Consider the following 22,613-nt stretch of genomic DNA (forward strand, 5'->3'; position numbering starts at 1 on the left):
AAAAGTACCAAGGGAATTAAAAAAATAATTTACATGTTTTGATGGAATGGAACAATGTCATAAGTGCAGCATTGGTGTCGCTATTATTTTTTAATTTCATCGAATCAATTAAACATAGGCTATGAGTTTGATCGAGTTTATTGTCTTCCCACAAGTTTATCGTGTGTGTACGCTAATATGTACCGTAATTATTTGTATGTGTTATATACAAAATATAGGACAAGGGTTTTATTTAAATCCAATTAGAATTCATCACAGGAAGTTCTATGGTATATTGCATAACATTCATCGGTAGTGCAAATGGACTTTGAAAAGAATGCTCACAGCTATCATTATCTATGTAGTGCAAAATGGCAGCAGTCAAATACACATGCGCAGTAGTAAAACAATCTGTAGTCCGGCCCACGGGCAGTGAATGGGTATATAAACTTAAGTTTAGTTTTCTGAACTAGTCAACCTGAAGAAGCACTTAACGTAAAGATGGGTCTGTATGTGCACGTGTTGCTCTTCCTCGGGACAGCGTCTTTCGTCAATGCTGGATGCCCATTGATTCCGGCTATAGCGAATTTCGATCCAGATAGGGTAAGCAATATGCAATTTAATCTTTCCATACTTACGCTAGTGAAACATTGATGTCAGATCTCACAAAAATAGATTTTCAAATACACATTTGGAGATGGAGGACAATATTGATTGTACGTGTCGAGGTCATATCATACTTCATACCCAGTGTTGATTTTCGTATCCACTTATGATTTACTATTGCAATGATAACAATGTGAAATATCACGAATATAAAAAAAAATAAAGAAAAAAATCATTCATAAAAAGATGGAGAATACTGTTTGACTTTGGATGAGATGCATTCGTTTATTTCTACAGGTAAATTTATACTGCCTGATGTTAGTATTTATGAATCTAACCAAAAAAATCCCAACAATTTTGGTGTGAATATCGTTAATCAAATTTCTTAAATTAATGTAAATAGAGCAATAAAAGTTGTATGAACCTTCAATGGGATTTCTGCATGGACATGATGGATCAGGAATTACCTAGAAGTAAATGTATCAATGTTCCGCTCACTTCTGTTCTTTCTTAGTTGAAAAAAGTATAATAGTTATTTTTCTATGTTTACAACTCAAAGAAGATAGACGAATAATAATTGCATTATAGATGCAACATGTTTAGTGTAACAAGCCTGTAATTACACAATATGTTATATTAATTAAATGTTTCGAGGAACAATGAACATGGCGGTGATGGTAAGAGAGCATCATGATGTTTATATGGAGTTTCTGCAAAGTATAGGCATGACACCTCCAAAGGAGATTGTGGATGAACACAGTTATGGGTACTGTTTACCATCACAAGTATAGACTTTGAGCAGCCTTTGGTTGAAATCAACGGGGTTTATACTATTTGTTCACCACTGACTGTAAATATCTATAGATATAATATCAGGGTGTGGAATCACGTGACTCAAAATGATATGTTTCACGGGAAGATGGCGAAAATCCTATTACTTAAGGGAGATTTTCCGGGTAGAACAGCTTATATCATCATTGAATCCTTATAATTTATAGCCTAAAACCATCTGTGTATTGGTATTTATCTAACCGTGTGCTCCATGGAAGTCCTTAATATATTTCTATTTCATTCATAACATTCGGAATTGACCTATATAGCCAACAGTTTTTTTAGGTCTATGCGGGTACGATAGAAAGCATTTGTACCTTAACTTTTTATTACAAACATGTTTCAATACATGTTGAAAAGATATTTATTGACAATTTCTATAAAAATGAAAACAAAATTATATTTGAAATTTTTGCGGGTGGTGATTACTACTAGTTTAGTTCACTGTAGTAAGTGTTAGTTATATGAAGATTTGAGTATGCCTTACCTAACCAGCATCACCCCACCATCCGGCCATTTTTACTTCCATTAGGCATCTCCAGTTCTGAACGTAGGAGTACTACATACCTGTAGATTGACGTTACTCATGGTCTGTATCAAAATTAAAACATGCGTTAGTACTAAAAAAGTTAAGAATTATAATGTTGTTTGATATCAAGATACTTGGTATTTATAAAACCAGTAATATCGTAGTTCTTCACTAATTTTATCACCAGTGGAATGCTTATAATGCAAAAGAAATTGACCATACGTTTGTGTTTACGTTTGAGACGAACCCCGAGTTTGTAGTACGTCTACGCTCAAAACTATATGTCTTATACGAATGCGTATGAAGAGGAGATATATTGTTATTTTTTCCTCTATCTTCATGTCTATGGCAAGCAAATATAGTTTATAAAATTGTGAGTGCCATCTTTTGATTGAGTGTGAACTTATTTGGTCCCTTGGTGTTAATATCGCCGTTCTAGGTGCACATGAGTGAAAGTACTTACATGTAGCAACAGAGATGTAGATAAACCATTTAAATCTTTGTTAACATTAACTTCCATATGTTTTATACGAAACACTTCCTGGCCGTCATCTTACTTGTGTTGACGTTAGGAAAAAATAACGATTTTTTTTCGTTAAAATTAAGTACGAGGTCCAAATACGAGATTCTATTACAAGTAGTGTAGTTTATAAAAAAATATGTACAAAAAAGTGTCGTATATAAATATACTACTGAATATATCAATAGCGTCATTTATAAATGTACTGTTGAATGTATCAATAGCGTCGTTTATAAATGTACTGTTGAATGTATCAATAGCGTCGTTTATAAATGTACTGTTGAATGTATCAATAGCGTCGTTTATAAATGTACTGTTGAATGTATCAATAGCGTCGTTTATAATGTACTGTTGAATGTATCAATAGCGTCGTTTATAAATGTACTGTTGAATGTATCAATAGCGTCGTTTATAATGTACTGTTGAATGTATCAATAGCGTCGTTTATAATGTACTGTTGAATGTATCAATAGCGTCGTTTATAAATGTACTGTTGAATGTATCAATAGCGTCGTTTATAATGTACTGTTGAATGTATCAATAGCGTCGTTTATAAATGTACTGCTGAATGTAGCAATAGCATCGTTTATAAATGTACTGTTGAATGTACCAATAGCGTCGTTTATAAATGTACTGTTGAATGTATCAATAGCGTCGTTTATAAATGTACTGTTGAATGTACCAATAGCGTCGTTATATAATGTACTGTTGAATGTATCAATAGCGTCGTTTATAAATGTACTGTTGAATGTACCAATAGCGTCGTTTATAAATGTACTGTTGAATGTACCAATAGCGTCGTTTATAAATGTACTGTTGAATGTATCAATAGCGTCGTTTATAAATGTACTGTTGAATGTACCAATAGCGTCGTTTATAAATGTACTGTTGAATGTACAATAGCGTCGTTTATAAATGTACTGTTGAATGTATCAATAGCGTCGTTATAAATGTACTGTTGAATGTACCAATAGCGTCGTTTTATAAATGTACTGTTGAATGTACCAATAGCGTCGTTTATAAATGTACTGTTGAATGTACCAATAGCGTCGTTTATAAATGTACTGTTGAATGTACCAATAGCGTTCGTTTATAAATGTACTGTTGAATGTACCAATAGCGTCGTTTATAAATGTACTGTTGAATGTACCAATAGCGTCGTTTATAAATGTACTGTTGAATGTACCAATAGCGTCGTTTATAAATGTACTGTTGAATGTATCAATAGCGTCGTTTATAAATGTACTGTTGAATGTACCAATAGCGTCGTTTATAAATGTACTGTTGAATGTACCAATAGCGTCGTTTATAAATTGTACTGTTGAATGTACCAATAGCGTCGTTTATTTATAAATCGTTTATAATGTACTGTTGAATGTACCAATAGCGTCGTTTATAAATGTACTGTCGAATGTACCAATAGCGTCGTTTATAAATGTACTGTTGAATGTACCAATAGCGTCGTTTATAAATGTACTGTTGAATGTACAATAGCGTCGTTTAAATGTAGAATTACCTATAGCGTCGTTTATAAATGTACTGTTGAATGTACCAAATAGCGTCGTTATAAATATATGTTGAATGTATATAGCGTCGTTATAAATGTACTGTTGAATGTACAAATAGCGTCGTTTATAAATGTACTGTTGAATGTACCAATAGCGTCGTTTATAAATGTACTGTTGAATGTACCAATAGCGTCGTTTAAAAATGTACTGTCGAATGTACCAATAGCGTCGTTTATAAATGTACTGTTGAATGTACTAATAGCGTCGTTTATAAATGTACTGTTGAATGTACCAATAGCGTCGTTTATAAATGTACTGTTAAATGTACCAATAGCGTCGTTTATAAATATACTGTGTTGAATGTACCAATAGCGTCGTTTATAAATGTACTGTTGAATGTACCAATAGCTCGTTTATAAATGTATGTTGAATGTACCAATAGCGTCGTTTATAAATGTACTGTTGAATGTACCAATAGCGTCGTTTATAAATGTACTGTTGAATGTACAATAGCGTCGTTATAAATGTACTGTTGAATGTACCAATAGGTCGTTTATAAAATGTACTGTTGAATGTACCAATAGCGTCGTTTATAAATGTACTGTTGAATGTACCAATAGCGTCGTTTATAAATGTACTGTTGAATGTACCAATAGCGTCATAGCATCGTTTATAAATGTACTGTTGAATGTTACCAATAGCGTCGTTTATAAATGTACTGTTGAATGTAACCTATATGCCAATAGCGTCGTTTATAAATGTACTGTTGAATGTACCAATAGCGTCGTTTATAAATGTACTGTTGAATGTACCAAACTATAGCGTCGTTTATAAATGTACTGTTGAATGTACCAATAGTGTGTTTATAAAATGTACTGTTGAATGTACCAATAGCATCGTTTATAAATGTACTGTTAAATGTACCAATAGTGTCGTTTATAAATGTACTGTTGAATGTACCAATAGCGTCGTTTATAAATGTACTGTTGAATGTACCAATAGCGTCGTTTATAAATGTACTGTTGAATGTACCAATAGCGTCGTTTATAAATGTACTGTTGAATGTACCAATAGCGTCGTTTATAAATGTACTGTTGAATGTACCAATAGCGTCGTTTATAAATGTACTGTTGAATGTACCAATAGCGTCGTTTATAAATGTACTGTTGAATGTACCAATAGCGTCGTTTATAAATGTACTGTTGAATGTACCAATAGCGTCGTTTATAAATGTACTGTTGAATGTACCAATAGCGTCGTTTATAAATGTACTGTTGAATGTACCAATAGCGTCGTTTATAAATGTACTGTTGAATGTACCAATAGCGTCGTTTATAAATGTACTGTTGAATGTACCAACTATAGCGTCGTTTATAAATGTACTGTTGAATGTACCAATAGCAATCGTTTATAAATGTACTGTTGAATGTACCAATAGCGTCGTTTATAAATGTACTGTGTTGAATGTACCAATAGCATCGTTTATAAATGTACTGTTGAATGTACCAATAGCGTCGTTTATAAATGTACTTGTTGAATGTACCAATAGCGTCGTTTTATAAATGTACTGTTGAATGTACCAAATAGTGTAGTTTAACGTTTATATGTACTGTTGAATGTACCAATAGCATCGTTTTATAAATGTACTGTTGAATGTACCAATAGCGTCGTTTATAAATGTACTGTTGAATGTACCAATAGCGTCGTTTATAAATGTACTGTTGAATGTACCAATAGCGTCGTTTATAAATGTACTGTTGAATGTACCAATAGCGTCGTTTATAAATGTACTGTTGAATGTACCAATAGCATCGTTTATAAATGTACTGTTGAATGTGAACCAATAGCGTCGTTTATAAATGTACTGTTGAATGTACCAATAGCGTCGTTTATAAATGTACTGTTGAATGTACCAATAGCATCGTTTATAAATGTACTGTTGAATGTACCAATAGCATCGTTTATAAATGTACTGTTGAATGTACCAATAGCGTCGTTTATAAATGTACTGTTGAATGTACCAATAGCGTCGTTTATAAATGTACTGTTGAATGTACAATAGCGTCGTTTATAAATGTACTGTTGAATGTACCAATAGCGTCGTTTATAAATGTACTGTTGAATGTACAATAGCTCGTTTATAAATGTACTGTTGAATGTACCAATAGCGTCGTTTATAAATGTACTGTTGAATGTACCAATAGCGTCGTTTATAAATGTACTGTTGAATGTACCAATAGCGTCGTTGTTTATAAATGTACTGTTGAATGTATCAATAGCGTCGTTTATAAATGTACTGTTGAATGTACCAATAGCGTCGTTTATAAATGTACTGTTGAATGTACCAATAGCGTCGTTTATAAATGTACTGTTGAATGTACCAATAGCGTCGTTTATAAATGTACTGTTGAATGTACATCAATAATGTCGTTTTATAGTCAATGTACTGTTGAATGTACCAATAGCGTCGTTTATAAATGTACTGTTGAATGTACCAATAGCGTCGTTTATAAATGTACTGTTGAATGTTGAATGTACCAATAGCGTCGTTTATAAATGTACTGTTGAATGTACAAATAGCGTCGTTTTAAATGTACTGTTGAATGTACCAATAGCGTCGTTTATAAAAACTGTTGAATGCAATAGGTGTTTATAAATGTACTGTTGAATGTACCAATAGGTCGTTATAAAGTACTGTTGAATGTACCAATAGCGTCGTTTATAAATGTACTGTTGAATGTACCAATAGCGTCGTTTATAAATGTACTGTTGAATGTACCAATAGTGTCGTTTATAAATGTACTGTTGAATGTACCAATAGCGTCGTTTATAAATGTACTGTGAATGTACCAATAGCGTCGTTTATAAATGTACTGTTGAATGTACCAATAGCGTCGTTTATAAATGTACTGTTGAATGTACCAATAGCGTCGTTTATAAATGTACTGTTGAATGTACCAATAGCATCGTTTATAAATGTACTGTTGAATGTACCAATAGCATCGTTTATAAATGTACTGTTGAATGTACCAATAGCGTCGTTTATAAATGTACTGTTGAATGTACCAATAGCGTCGTTTATAAATGTACTGTTGAATGTACCAATAGCGTCGTTTATAAATGTACTGTTGAATGTACCAATAGTGTCGTTTATAAATGTACTGTTGAATGTACCAATAGCGTCGTTTATAAATGTACTGTTGAATGTACCAATAGCGTCGTTTATAAATGTACCAATAGCATCGTTTATAAATGTACTGTTGAATGTACCAATAGCGTCGTTTATAAATGTACTGTTGAATGTACCAATAGCGTCGTTTATAAATGTACTGTTGAATGTACCAATAGCATCGTTTATAAATGTACTGTTGAATGTACCAATAGCGTCGTTTATAAATGTACTGTTGAATGTACCAATAGCGTCGTTTATAAATGTACTGTTGAATGTACCAATAGCGTCGTTTATAAATGTACTGTTGAATGTACCAATAGCGTCGTTTATAAATGTACTGTTGAATGTTGTTAAATGTTATACCAATAGCGTCGTTTATAATGTACTTTGAATGTACAATAGCGTCGTTATAAATGTACTGTTGAATGTACCAATAGTCGTTTATAAATGTACTGTTGAATGTACCAATAGCGTCGTTTATTTGAATGTACATAAATGTAAATAGCTGTTATAATGTACTGTTGAATGTACCAATAGCATCGTTTATAAATGTACTGTTGAATGTACAATAGCGTCGTTTATAAATGTACTGTTGAATGTACCAATAGCGTCGTTTATAAATGTACTGTTGAATGTACCAATAGTGTCGTTTATAAATGTACTGTTGAATGTACCAATAGTCGTGTTGTAAATGTTTTTGAGTGTACCAATAGCGTCGTTTATAAATGTACTGTTGAATGTACCAATAGTCGTTTTTAAATGTACTGTTGAATGTACCAATAGCGTCGTTTATAAATGTACTGTTGAATGTACCAATAGTGTCGTTTATAAATGTACTGTTGAATGTACCAATAGCGTCGTTTATAAATGTACTGTTGAATGTACCAATAGTGTCGTTTATAAATGTACTGTTGAATGTACCAATAGTGTCGTTTATAAATGTACTGTTGAATGTACCAATAGTGTCGTTTATAAATGTACTGTTGAATGTACCAATAGCATCGTTTATAGATAAAATATTGTTTATTGCACCACACTGTGTAATTTAGGAATACACTTCTGTTTGAATATATATTAACAGTTTGAAGGGCGCTGGTTCCCCGTGGAATACTTAGACACAGGAGCGACATCACTCCTCTTAGGCAGCTCGCAGACATGTCCAGAGGCCGAATTCACTCATACAGGAAACTTAACATTCCTTTATTCTCGTACCTGGAAATATGAGTAAGTACATCGTGTGGCGATTTTACTTATAATATTTTCCATGTATATCTACATATATATAACAGTTGTTTAGGTAACCCATGTTTTAATTCTCGCCATAATATTTTGATGCATTATTGTCAACCGATATGGTTATGGTCTAGACTTAAGCGGAGTGATTAAATCGAGATGGATACAAAACAACGAAAAGGAGGGCTACCACTTTTCCACATACTATTAATTGGATATGACCTTATTTTATACACGTGACCCAGCTAATGTGACCATAGGATGTAATTATTCTATGCAGGTCATGTCAAGATCCACATGCAGTACTAAACAACAACAATCTCAAGCAATCAAACAGTTGTAATGTTTTTAATACTAAAATGGAACAAATGCTTAACTAGGTCACTGTGACCTATTTATTCAATATTTCATCGGATCGGTGATCTTAAATGAACTTCACAAGCCCATGGTTTGCAGGTAAAAGCAGGTCGAGTGTGTCTTGGTATGCAACATGTATTTTGTTATGCGATGCATATATATATATAGCTTCAAGAGTCACGCTTTGAGTATCAACCACGAAGTGGAAATCACTCGTGTCTCTTATATATTTCATGCAGCATTTATTTCGATATTGCTTTTTGGTAACAACATGATTGCAGTTTCTAGAAATGCAAAACAACATTTAATAATAATAATAACAGTAATTACTGTCCTGATTTAGTATATGGCGTCATTGTACAACTCTTGATATTTAGCTATATATAGTATGTTGTGTATGGATGATATCGAAGAAGAATCACGTACGTGATTTACGAGTAAGTTGTTATATCAATATTAACGTCTGAGTTAACAATAGCGTTAAAGGATTTACCCTGCTATTTAAGGGTAAATAGGTCTAGATAATTCTACAAATACACGTTTTGCTATGAATAAAAACACATGAAAAAAGCACTGAGCACTGAAGTTTTACTTGAAACAATATTCTAATGACTTAAAGCAGCTAACAAAAAGAAGGGATACTGTTATAAGGGCGTACGACGGGCACGAAAATATAAGAAAAAACACTATCTTCAAAATTCAATCCTACACACTGACAGCTTCAGTTTGCGGCCGCCATTTTTCATACATATGAGGAGTTTGTGCGTTGCTCCGGTACTGCTCTCCCCAGTAAATATATATTTAACTAATGCAAATGCATTACAAGGGTAATTAACCATTATTTATTATTTTTTAAACAATAATAATAATACTTTGAAAATTAAAATCTATAGAATGCAGTCAAAATATCCACCAAGGCGAAGATGAGCACAAGGAATCATGACGTCACATAACGTCAACAAATGGCGCGAAATCATAGGATTCGCATACGCGGCACTCCAGGCCTTGAATGGACACAGATAAATCCGAATCTTTGAGTTCATTTCTTTGGGTTTATGCTAGACAATTATTACATCATATACTTCTATAGTTTAAAGTGTGTCCTTTTATTTCTAAATTATGTCTTCTACATGAAATAGAAAATAAAATAAATAAGTAGAGCTTCGCTCTTCCTATGCCGTGCAAGATTCATATTAAAACATCTGGCTGCGCCCTTTAAGGCCTTGCCTTCAGTCATATTATAGTTGGAAAAGATGTTATATTAGTTGTGTTATTACTATACTACTCGACTCTGTACTGATATGTTAATAGTTAACAGAGCAGGAAATGTGCTAGTTATGCAATAAAACAAAATGTAAACCAAACTGAAAAAGCTGAATTACTAATTTCATTACTGTTATACACAATAATAAATATTCTATCCCATCAATAAAGTTTCTCTTTATATTTTATAATTATGTCACTTATTTGTTACCCATACATTTTTATATTTCTATAATAAAATATGTGTGTTTTCTAATCAATAATTGTAGGGTTTTTTTTTCTTCAATTTACACAAGTATACATATTTTGAAATTTTGAATAAAAACAATTTTCACATAACTGACCATTACAGCCATGTCATATATCACAAGACACATGTGTATTGTGTAATATTTACAGTTTGCACTGACATGGACTCAATAACCATGCTTTCTAGTATTATCAATATCAGTGTATAATGTTAGCACAACAGGCGCGGCGATTCAATCGTTACGTGAATAGTCGATGGCGTAGCAACGTGGGGTCATAACCTCACTTTTGGCGGGAACATATGAATGACTCGATTCTAATTAGCTGTTCAATCGAATTCGTTGACGATGACGGGAGAGAAAAAATATGGGTATTTTAATAAAAAAAATATGCAACTGCCGCGGGAAAAATAATATTCATTTACTTGAAAAACTATAAATATAAGGAATAGATATTTATTATTAAGGAAGCCGGGTTACATAAAATTTACACGGGCTCCATTATCATTATACCCTCATAACCTCAACAAAATAAACATCTATTCCTTAAATAACACTATTATGACGTCACATGTATATTTTAGTAGACGGAAATGTCACACCCGAGCACACACCTAAATTTCAACCGTTTTATATAGAGACGAAATTAAAATTTCACTTATATTTCTATAAATAAAAGTTATGTGATTAATAAAGTCTTACACTTTGTAATGAGAAATTAATCAAACTCCAAAAGGCTCGTGGCATATCAAGTTATTGAACTCGTTTGATAAATTACATATTACATATCCACTCATCTACGATCCTCTATTTATCACATCCTCATATTCATTATTCAAAATAACCACAAGTATAATAATGGAAGTTTAAGCGATATTTTGTAATATTAGCAATCATCTCTTGTATTTTGAGAAACCGCATAAGCGCAATGAATATAAGAATGCTGTATGAAGTATATGAAACATTTCCCGATCACGGTTGATACTCGATGCGGGGCTTTCGACGGCATATTTGCTTCGCATACCAAATTACATCCTCGCATACCAAAATATGTTCGACCAACCCGCATTGCGATTGGTTGATTCAAGATTCGACAGTGTTCCTATGGGTGGGAAATGACCTTCATTTTTTAATATGGATTTTACTACGAAACTGATTGAAAGTAATCGGACCAAAAGCAAAAGGATGAAAAATGAACCGCGAAATAATCAAATATTAAAACAATCGCATTACAGAGTTTCAGAAAATAGATTTTATAGCATTCGTTCAAGTTCAAGAAAAAGTACTTCCCTTCCAATATTTAAAAGTGTAAAATAAATATAATATACGACGGGAGATTTTAACTCGCCTTTCGTACACGGTGTCTTTGATTTTTGACGACCTTATCTTATAAATATTTATATTCTAAAGTGTTGTACATGTTTTATTTACAGATTTGGAGATGCGATCATTGAGCTCACTATGGATGGTACCCTTTCACCTATCTCCCCAAATTTTCCTAATTACTTTGAGAGTACCATGTCATACTGTAAGTGTCTACATTTTTTAGATTTCGTCCAGTCAATCTAGGGTTTTAGATAAATCAATCGCAATAGATTTTTTTATACATTGATAGAAGGGAAAATATTAAGGAATCAAAAGTAGGAAAGTGATTGATTCAACACCGCAAATATCAGGAGATCAAAATATTGCTTAATGGGCCAATTTTAAAGTTTAATAACTTTCCTCCTGTATGATGAGATTAAAGATCAATAATATTTTAAGATCATTTCTTAAAATATTCATGTGGAAGCATCTTAAAGAAAAATATGTAAGCTTTAACTTGCTATAAGTTCTGCCAGTTTACCAACCATATTAATTAGCCTTTGTTGTACTTTTCAGTCAGAATATCGAGATAATCAGCATGTAGTTTTATTAGAGTATAAGGTCTTTCAAAGTTGGCCTGCTGATCCCATTTTGGCTGTTATAATTAATAATATTAATGCATGCATTAATTAAAGTTACTCCACCGCTGACAAATGGTATTTTTTCACTATTAAAAACAGGAGGAGCCGATTAAGTATTTTTCTTCAGTAACAAAAGTTACTTACTTTACACCAAATGAAAAATAATTAATTGCATCCCGAAAAAATTCCGTGACACTATATCCGATATGGAATGAAGTACTGACTGCGCATGCACCAAAAGCGAAATAAATTATTTTATTTTATTTTTTGTTTTAATTATGCATATATATACACAATTAAACACCAATTATTGTTCAAAGGAAGAATATCATTTATGCTCTGTCGATGGTGGAGCATCTTTAATTGTCTATGTAACTTATTCTTAATGGAAAAATTGTACATTTTTAAGACATCGACTGATAATGACTTAATTCAAGTCCATGAAAAGTTTATAATTTTGAACCACAAAAATTGGGAAATCTTTTTTGCACTACATTGAAGGTTATATCTTTTGGTAACAAATGTTATCATAATGTGAACTGTTTGATTAAGGTGGTCTTGAATTTAAATTGCGGACTTTTTTCTTTTCCCTCAATAGAACGTAATGAGACAGAACCTGATTTTCAATAATTTTATCAAGATATTTGTGTGTTGAAGCTCATATGTATTTATTTAAACCAGATTGTATTATGGTTAAACATGGGAAATTTTTATTTGAATTGGACAAAGCACACCCAGAAATTCATTTTTGTTGTTGTTTAGATTTATGACTTTCTCAGCACTTAGAAACTTTAAAACTTGTTTTACCAAAACTAGACATTTTCAATTTGTACTCAACATATACAAAATGAAACCTGTTATTTACAATTATCTGCTTCTCGTTTTCTTAAAATACTTGCCAAGAATTATGTAAATTGTTAATATGGAAACAATGTAGCATGAAATTGACACGATCGGCCAATTGTGAAGGTTCCTGTTTAATTCTATCATATGAACGCATCGTCTTAAATACAATGCTAATAGACAAAAGATCATGTTTGAAGAATCTAATCACAAACTAATTTTGTTTAGGGGAAATATTAGTGGGTTTTTTTTTATATCTGAAGGGGGTTTAAATGTTAAAATTGCCATATTCCAAACAATATTTTAATTAATTATTTTTCTCCGTTTCAGCCTATATGTACTTCATCTATGTTAAAGTTGATCTCAACATACAGTAATTTTGTATCCCGAGTTTTACAAATAAGGCACACACACACACTCTTTAAAAGTTGTCATGTGTGTGAACTTTCCTATCTTGTGACATGCGAGAGAAATATTGGATTTTCCAATATTATTTTTCCTGTTATTGTACTGGGAACTACTAATCCAAAGAGCTAAATAATAAACAAATCTATAGTCATTGCCGTAGGTATCGTATACTACACCTATTTGTATGTTATAGACACTCAGAATTTCATGAATGCAATAGAACCAACAAAGTGGACGTTTAAAGAACAGTTCAATTATCGCCAAAACACAGATTTTTACTGTACGATTTATCACAAACAATACCATTTTAACAACAAACATAATAGAATCTGTCCGTCGGTCTTTGTGAAGTTTAATTTTTTTGTTAATAGGGATGCGGGCACCAAAGACACGCTTGTACATCTTAGACACTAACTATATCCGACACGCTATCCTCTACTCCTGCACGGACTACGGCATTTTCGGAACAATAGGTACGTATCCCTGACATACGCTGTTATGAGCCGAGGATGTTATAATCTCTTCACTCGGGAGTCGTTTAGGAAACATTCGGTGGGAAATGTAATGATTTGTATTGAATCAATATTAATTACACCATATTTCAATTGTGGTCTCTTGACAATGTTTAACAGCGGTTTTCTTCCGCCTCAAGGAGGTATCATCATCACCAAGGTTTTTATTATCATGTTATCATCATCATAGTTATATGTAATGGTATCATTATCATGGTCATATAGGGATTGGATTTCGCTTTTAAGTTAACCATGCTTGTATGGAACGCGCCCTATATTGAATATATTCTTAGAGGAATTGCTCCATACAAGCATGTTTAACATAAAAGCGAAATCCAATCCCCATATTTACACTCACGTGACTTTTACTTATTTATATTTTATGCAATAAAATCGTCATTTGAATGTGACGTAATTATTCAATAAAAGTCGGTAAAAAAATGGGAGAAACTTACTCACTTGAACAGCGAATGGTGTTAGGTAAAATTATTCCTCCGCGACGACAAAAAGTTCAATATTTTATTGTAAAATAAACATGACAAACAAAGTAAATTTTAGAGATAATTTTATTTAATCAGATCAGAACTTTAGAAATATATTCATGTTGATATATAGCGTATTAACAAAGAATTCGTACTCCGCCACATGTGTGAACTCGGTGATCGTTATTGTGCAGCGAGGCGAAGCTGACGCACGCTTACACACTGGAGTTTGCCGTAGTTATCACCGATGTTCAAATAGTTCAGTGTGTTTGAGATGTCGTCTGACTTGACGATATTACATCCTTGGGAGCCATATGATCATATAATCTACGCTTAGATCCATCGCCATCGATAGATGGAACAATTTCACTTGTGTTCGATGGATACCATGTGTTTTGTGGTGACACGTACGTACATGTAACTGTCGATTACTAGCGGTGCGTGTTTTAGTATACAAATGATTAAATTCTCAAAGAACAAAGACAAGAGGATATGTTTACAACTGACCTCTATCAGAGGTTCTCACGCCCGTTCACCCGAGGACGAACATAGGCACAGAGCCAATGTTTACATTTGACATCCCGGTCGGGACAGTTTTTCGTTTCTTTATACAAAATGTTTGTATCATATAAAAATATTAAACATGTATACATTGTTTACATTTTCCCAAAATTCTATGAAAAACAACAATATACACGTAAGGTTACGTCAAAATGTAACAAAGACATATATTTCTTTTTACAGAAATAGCCCCTTTACGTTGCATAGAACGTTTTCATACACAAGTTCAATGTTACTATATGCAGTTATGGTAAACAAAATCGGCTAGTATTAGAGTATAGTGAACAAGCCTGACAAGTGTAAATATATTATAATGGGTATCATCATCATGGTCATATTACAATGGTGTCATCATCATGGTTATATTATAATGGTGTCATCATCATGGTTATATTATAATGGTGTCATCATCATGTGTTATATTACAATGGTGTCGTCATCATTATATTATATGGTATCATCATGTTATATTATAATGGTGTCATCATCATGGTTATATTATAATGGTGTCATCATCATGGTTATATTATAATGGTGTCATCATCATGGTTATATTATAATGGTGTCATCATCATGGTTATATTATAATGGTGTCATCATCATGGTTATATTATAATGGTGTCATCATCATAGGTTATATTATAATGGTGTCATCATCATTGTTATATTATAATGGTGTCATCATCATGGTTATATTATAATGGTGTCATCATCATGGTTATATTATAATGGTGTCATCATCATGGTTATATTATAATGGTGTCATCATCATGGTTATATTATAATGGTGTCATCATCATGGTTATATTATAATGGTGTCATCATCATGGTTATATTATAATGGTGTCATCATCATGGTTATATTATAATGGTGTCATCATCATTGTTATATTATAATGGTGTCATCATCATGGTTATATTATAATGGTGTCATCATCATGTTATTTAATGGTGTCATCATGGTTATATTACAATGGTGTCATCATCATCGTTATATTATAATGGTGTCATCATGGTTATATTACAATGGTGTCATATCATGTTATATTATAATGGTGTTCATCATCATGTTATATTATAATGGTGTCATCATAGGTTTATATTATAATGGTGTCATCATCATTGTTTATATTATAATGGTATCATCATCATGGTTATATTATAATGGTGTCATCATCATTGTTATATTATAATGGTGTCATCATCATGTTTATATTATAATGGTGTCATCATCATTGGTTATATTATAATGGTGTCATCATGGTTTATATTATAATGGTGTCATCATCATGGTTATATTATAATGGTGTCATCATCATGGTTATATTATAATGGTGTCATCATCATGTTATATTATAATGTTCTGTCATCATGGTTATATTATAAATGGTGTCATCATCATGGTTATATTTATAATGGTGTCATCATCATGGTTATATTATAATGGTGTCATCATCATGGTTATATTATAATGGTGTCATCATCATATTATATTATATATATTAATGGTGTTATCATCATGGTTATATTATAATGGTGTCATCATCATGTTATATTATAATGGTATCATCATCATGGTTTATTTATAATGGTGTCATCATCATAATGGTTATATTATAATGGTATCATCATCATGGTTATATTATAATGTGTCATATCATGGTTATATTATAATGGTATCATCATCATGGTTATATTATAATGGTGTCATCATCATGGTTATATTATAATGGTGTCATCATCATGGTTTATATATATATGGTATCATCATGGTTATATTATATTGTAATCATCATCATGGTTATATTATAATGGTGTCATCATCATGTTATATTTATAATGGTGTCATCATCATTGTTATATTATAATGATTGTCATCATCATGTGTTATATTATAATGGTGGTCATCATCATGGTTATATTATAATGGTGTCATCATCATGGTTATAATTATAATGGTGTCATCATCAGGTTATAAATGGTTATATTATAATGGTGTCATCATCATGGTTATATTATAATGGTGTCATCATCATAGTTATATTATAATGGTTGTCATCATCATTGTTATAATTATAATGGTGTCATCATCATAGTTATATTATATATGGTAGTCATCATCATAGGTTATATTATAATGGTGTCATCATGGTTATATTATAATGGTGTCATCATGTTCATCATCATGGTTATATTATAATGGTGTCAATCATCATGGTTATATTATAATGGTGTCATCATCATGGTTATATTATAATGGTGTCATCATCATGGTTATATTAAATGGTGTCATCATCATGGTTATATATAATGGTGTCATCATCATGGTTATATTATAATGGTGGTATCATCATCATGGTTATATTATAATGGTATCATCATCATGGTTATATTATAATGGTGTCATCATCATCATAGTTATATCATATGGTATGTTCATCATATTATATTATAATGGCATCATCATCATGGTTATATTATAATGGTGTCATCATCATGGTTATATATAATGGTATCATCATCATGGTTATCATTATGTTATATTATAATGGTGTCATCATGGTTTATATCATAATATCATCAATGGTTATTTATAATGGTGTCATCATCATGGTTTATATTATAATGGTGTCCATCATCATGGTTATATTATAATGGTGTCATCATGGTTATATATAATGGTGTCATCATCATGGTTTATATTATAATGTGTCATCATCATCATGTGTTATATTATAATGTGTGTCATCATCATCGTTATATTAATAATGGTGTCATCATCAGTTATATTATAATAGTGGTATCATACCATCATAGTTATAATAAATGGTGGTCATCATCATGGTTATAGATTATAATGGTGTTGTCATCATCTTGGTTATAATTATCCAATGGTTATGTATATTGTATCATCATGGTTATATTATAATGGTGTCATCATCAACGTTATATTATAATGGTGTCATCATCATGGTTATATTATAATGGTGTCATCATCATGGTTATATTATAATGGTGTCATCATGGTTATCATTAAAATGGTGGTGTCCATCTCATGGTTATATTATAATGGTGTCATCATCATAGTTATATTATAATGTTGTCATCATCATGGTTATATATAAGGTGTCCATCACATGTTTATATATTATAAATGGTGTCATCATAATTGGTTATATTATAATGGTCATCATCATGGTTATATTATAATGGTGATCCATCATCATGGTTATATTATGGTGTCATCATCATGGTTATATTATAATGAGGTGTCATCATGGTTATATTATAATGGGTATCATCATCAATGGTTATCATAATATAATGGTGTCATCATCATGGTTATATTATCATAATGGTGTCATCATCATGGTTATATATAATGGTGTCATCATCATGGTTATATTATAATGGTGTCTTCATCATTGGTTATATCATAATGGTGTCATCATCAATGGTTTATATTATACAATGGTGTTCATCATCATGGTTATATTATAATGGTGTCAATCATGTTATTATTATACAATTGTGTCATCATCATGATTTATAATTGTTTTATAATGGTGTCATCATCATCGTTATATTTCAATGGTGTCATCATGGTTATATTACAAAACGGTCATCATCATGGTTATATTATAATGGTGTCATCATCATGGTTAATATTATAATGGTGTCATCATCATAGGTTATATTATATTAATGGATGTCATCAGCATGGTATATAATTATAATGGTGTCAATCATCATGGTTATATTATAATGGTGTATCACCATCGTAGTTAATCATAATGGTGTCATCATCATGGTTCTATTATAATGGTGTCATCATCATGGTTTATGTTACAATGGTGTCATCATCATGGTTATATTATAATGGTGTCATCATCATGGTTATATTATAAATGGTAAGTGTCATCATGGTTATATTATAATGTGTCATCATCATGGTTTATTGGTTAACAATGGTGTCATCATCATAGTTATATTATAATGGTGTCATCATCATGGTTATATTATAATGGTGTCATCATGGTTATATTATAATGGTGTCATCATGGTTATATTAAAATGTGTATCATCATGGTTATCATATAATGGTGTCATCATCATAGTTATATTATAATGGTGTCATCATCATGGTTATATTATAATGGTGTCATCATCATGGTTATATTATAATGGTGTCATCATCATGGTTATGATTATAATGGTTCGTCATCGATCGTTATAATTGATAAATGGTGGTCATCATCATTGTTATATTATAATATGGTGTCATCATTGTTATATATAATTGTGTCGTCATCATCGGTAATATTCTAAATGGTGTCATCATCATCGTTATATTATAATGGTGTCATCATCATAGTTATATATAATGGTGTCATCATCATTGTTATATTATAATGGTTCATCATCATGTGTTATATCATAATGGTGTCATCATCATAGTTATATCATAATGGTGTCATCATCATGGTTACCTTAGTATATGGTTCATCATCATGTGTTTATATTATAATGGTGTCATCATCATGGTTTATATTATAATGGTGTCATCATCATTGTTATATTATAATGGTATCATCATCATGGTTATATTATAATGGTGTCATCATCATGGTTATATTATAATGGTATCATCATCATGGTTATATTATAATGGTGTCATCATCATGGTTATATTATATTATTGGTATCATCATCAGTTATATTATAATGGTGTCATTATACTAATGGTTATATATATTAAATGGTGTCATCATCATATTATATCATAATGGTGTCAGTCATCATCATTATAGTTATAATGGTGTCATCATCATGGTTTATAATGGTGTCATCATCATTGGTATATTATAATGGTATCATCATGGTTATATTATAATGGTGTCATCATCATGGGTTATATTATAATGGTGTCATCATCATGGTTATATTATAATGGTGTCATCATCATTGTTATATACTTATAATGGTGTACATCATCATGGTTATATTATAATGGTAATTGTCATCATCATTAGTTATATTATAATGGTGTCATCATCATGGTTATATTATAATGGTGTCATCATCTAGTTATATTATAAATGGTCATCATCATCATAGTTATATTATCATATGTGTGTATCATATAATGGTGTCATCATTATCATAATATGGTGTCATCATCATAGTTATATTATATGGTGTCATTATCGTTCATTTCAATGTGTTATATTATATTAAATGGTATCATCATCATAGTTATATTATAATGGTATCATCATCATGGTTATATTATAATGGTGTCATCATCATGGTTATATTATAATGGTGTCATCATGGTTATATCATAATATGGTGTCTTCATCGTATTATATTATAATGGTGTCATCATCATGGTTATATTATAATGGTGTCATCATCATGGTTATATTTAATGGTGTCGTCATCATTAGGTTATATTATAATAGGTATCATCATAATGGTATATTCATAATTTTGGTCGTCATCATATAGTTATATTATAATGAATATCGTCATTATAGTCACATATAATCATAATATGTATCATCATCATAGTGGTTATATTATAATGGTATCATCATCATAGGTTATATTATAATGGTGTCATCATCATAGTTAATATTATGGTTAATAATGGTCATCATGGAATATCATAATGGTTCATCATGGTTATATTATTATAATGGTGTCATCATCATGGTTATATTATAATGGTAACTCATCATCATACGTTTATTTTTAATGGTGTCATCATCATATGGTTATATTATAATGGTATCATCATCATGGTTTATATCATAATGGTGTATCATCATCATAGGTTATATTTATAATGGTAGTCATCATCATGGTTATATTTATAATGGTGTCATCATCATGGTTATATTATAATGTGTCATCATTCATTGTTATATTATATGGTGTCGTCATCATGATTATAGTTATAAAGGTATCGTCATCATAATATTATAATGGTGTCATCATCATGGTTATATTATAATGGTATCGTCATCATCATGGTTCATATTATAATGGTATCATCATCATGTTATTATATTATAATGGTATCATCATCATGGTTATATTTATAAAATGGTATCATCCATCATTAGTTATATTATAATGGTGTCATCATCATGGTTATATTATAATGGTCATCATCATGGTTATATAAATGGTTCATCATTGTTATATCATAATGGTATCATCATCATTGTTATATATATAATGGGTATCATCATGTGTCATCATTGTTATATTATAATGGTGTCATCATCATGGTTATATTATAATGGTGTCATCATCATATTTTATGGTGTTATCATGGATATTTAATAGGGTCATCATCATGGTGTATATTATTATGGTATCATCATCATCATTAGTTAATAATTATAATGTGTTCATCATTGTTATATTATAATGGTGTCATCATCATGGTTATATTATAATGGTGTCATCATCATGTTATTATGTTATAATGGTATCATCATCATGGTTATATTATAATGGTATCGTCATCATGGTTATATTATAATGGTATCATCATCATTGTTATATTATATACTGGTATCATACCATTAGTTTATATATCATATCATATTATTATATTTTATCGTTACGGCATCATCATCGTAGTTATATTATAATGGTGTCATCATCATGGTGATATAAGACTGGTATCGTCATCATGGTTATATATTATATTTTTATCGTCAACATGGTTATATCATAATGGTATCACCATCGTATTTATATCATAATGGTATCGTCATCATGGTTATGTTATAATGGTTTAATCATTATCGTTATATTTTAGTGTTACCATCATCATTATTATCATCATAGTTTTATAAGGATTAGTTTGGATAGATTTTATGCTATGGTTCAATAATATCTTAATATACTGTAACTAAACCGCGAATCGGTTTATGATGAAAATACACTCCGATTCTTGTGTTATACGTACAAATTAATCCTTGTTATTCAATTTACTAAAGATAATCTATTCAATTTACAAAATTTATTTAGGGACAATTTTTATTTTTTGAAATAATTACGCAATATTATCTAAGCCTATCTTAAGCGATGTTACAAACGGCCACACCATTTTCTCCTTTGGGGCCGATAAAGTAAATTTTTAAGTAAAACCATAATGGTATTATTATAATGATATTAACATCATTATAGTTTTATTAATGGTATTGTCCTGTTTTTTTGTGCGTATTAATATCATATTAAAGGTTTTATTATTAGGAACACAGTTTCGTTTTGTTTTGTGGTATTATCTCCTTTTTTGTTTAGAAATGGGATGGATCTATCACCGCAGGCAAGCAGGTTTCACTGAGCGCAGAAGGACCCGGGTTTTTGGAGAGGTGGAGGCAAGAATTCCTTTTCTCGATACTTCCAAATTCATAAAGTACAGGCAGCGATGTCTAGGATTTGGTAACTTCTCCACGCCCGCCCCGGTGTAGTTTGGTGAAGACGTGTGTGAAGTGATTAGCGACCGACGTCCCGTCATTCCGATTTGCTGTTTAATTTGTCGCTTAGCTGCGCTAGCTATGACATAAATAAAATGCAAATCAGCTATCTTAAA

General features: G+C 31.1%; 1 protein-coding gene across 1 annotated transcript; it reads left to right on the forward strand.

Annotated features, from left to right (window-relative positions):
* Positions 1-443: 443 nt before the first annotated feature.
* On the forward strand, positions 444-22,613 carry LOC138329660 (apolipoprotein D-like). Its single transcript, XM_069276900.1, has 5 exons — positions 444-582; positions 8,227-8,369; positions 11,680-11,774; positions 13,815-13,916; positions 22,322-22,613. The coding sequence occupies exons 1-5, from the start codon at positions 481-483 to the stop codon at positions 22,489-22,491; spliced, it is 612 nt and encodes a 203-aa protein (XP_069133001.1). The 5' UTR covers positions 444-480; the 3' UTR covers positions 22,492-22,613.

The sequence above is a fragment of the Argopecten irradians genome, chromosome 8 (assembly GCF_041381155.1).
Source record: "Argopecten irradians isolate NY chromosome 8, Ai_NY, whole genome shotgun sequence".
Taxonomy (NCBI): domain Eukaryota; kingdom Metazoa; phylum Mollusca; class Bivalvia; order Pectinida; family Pectinidae; genus Argopecten; species Argopecten irradians.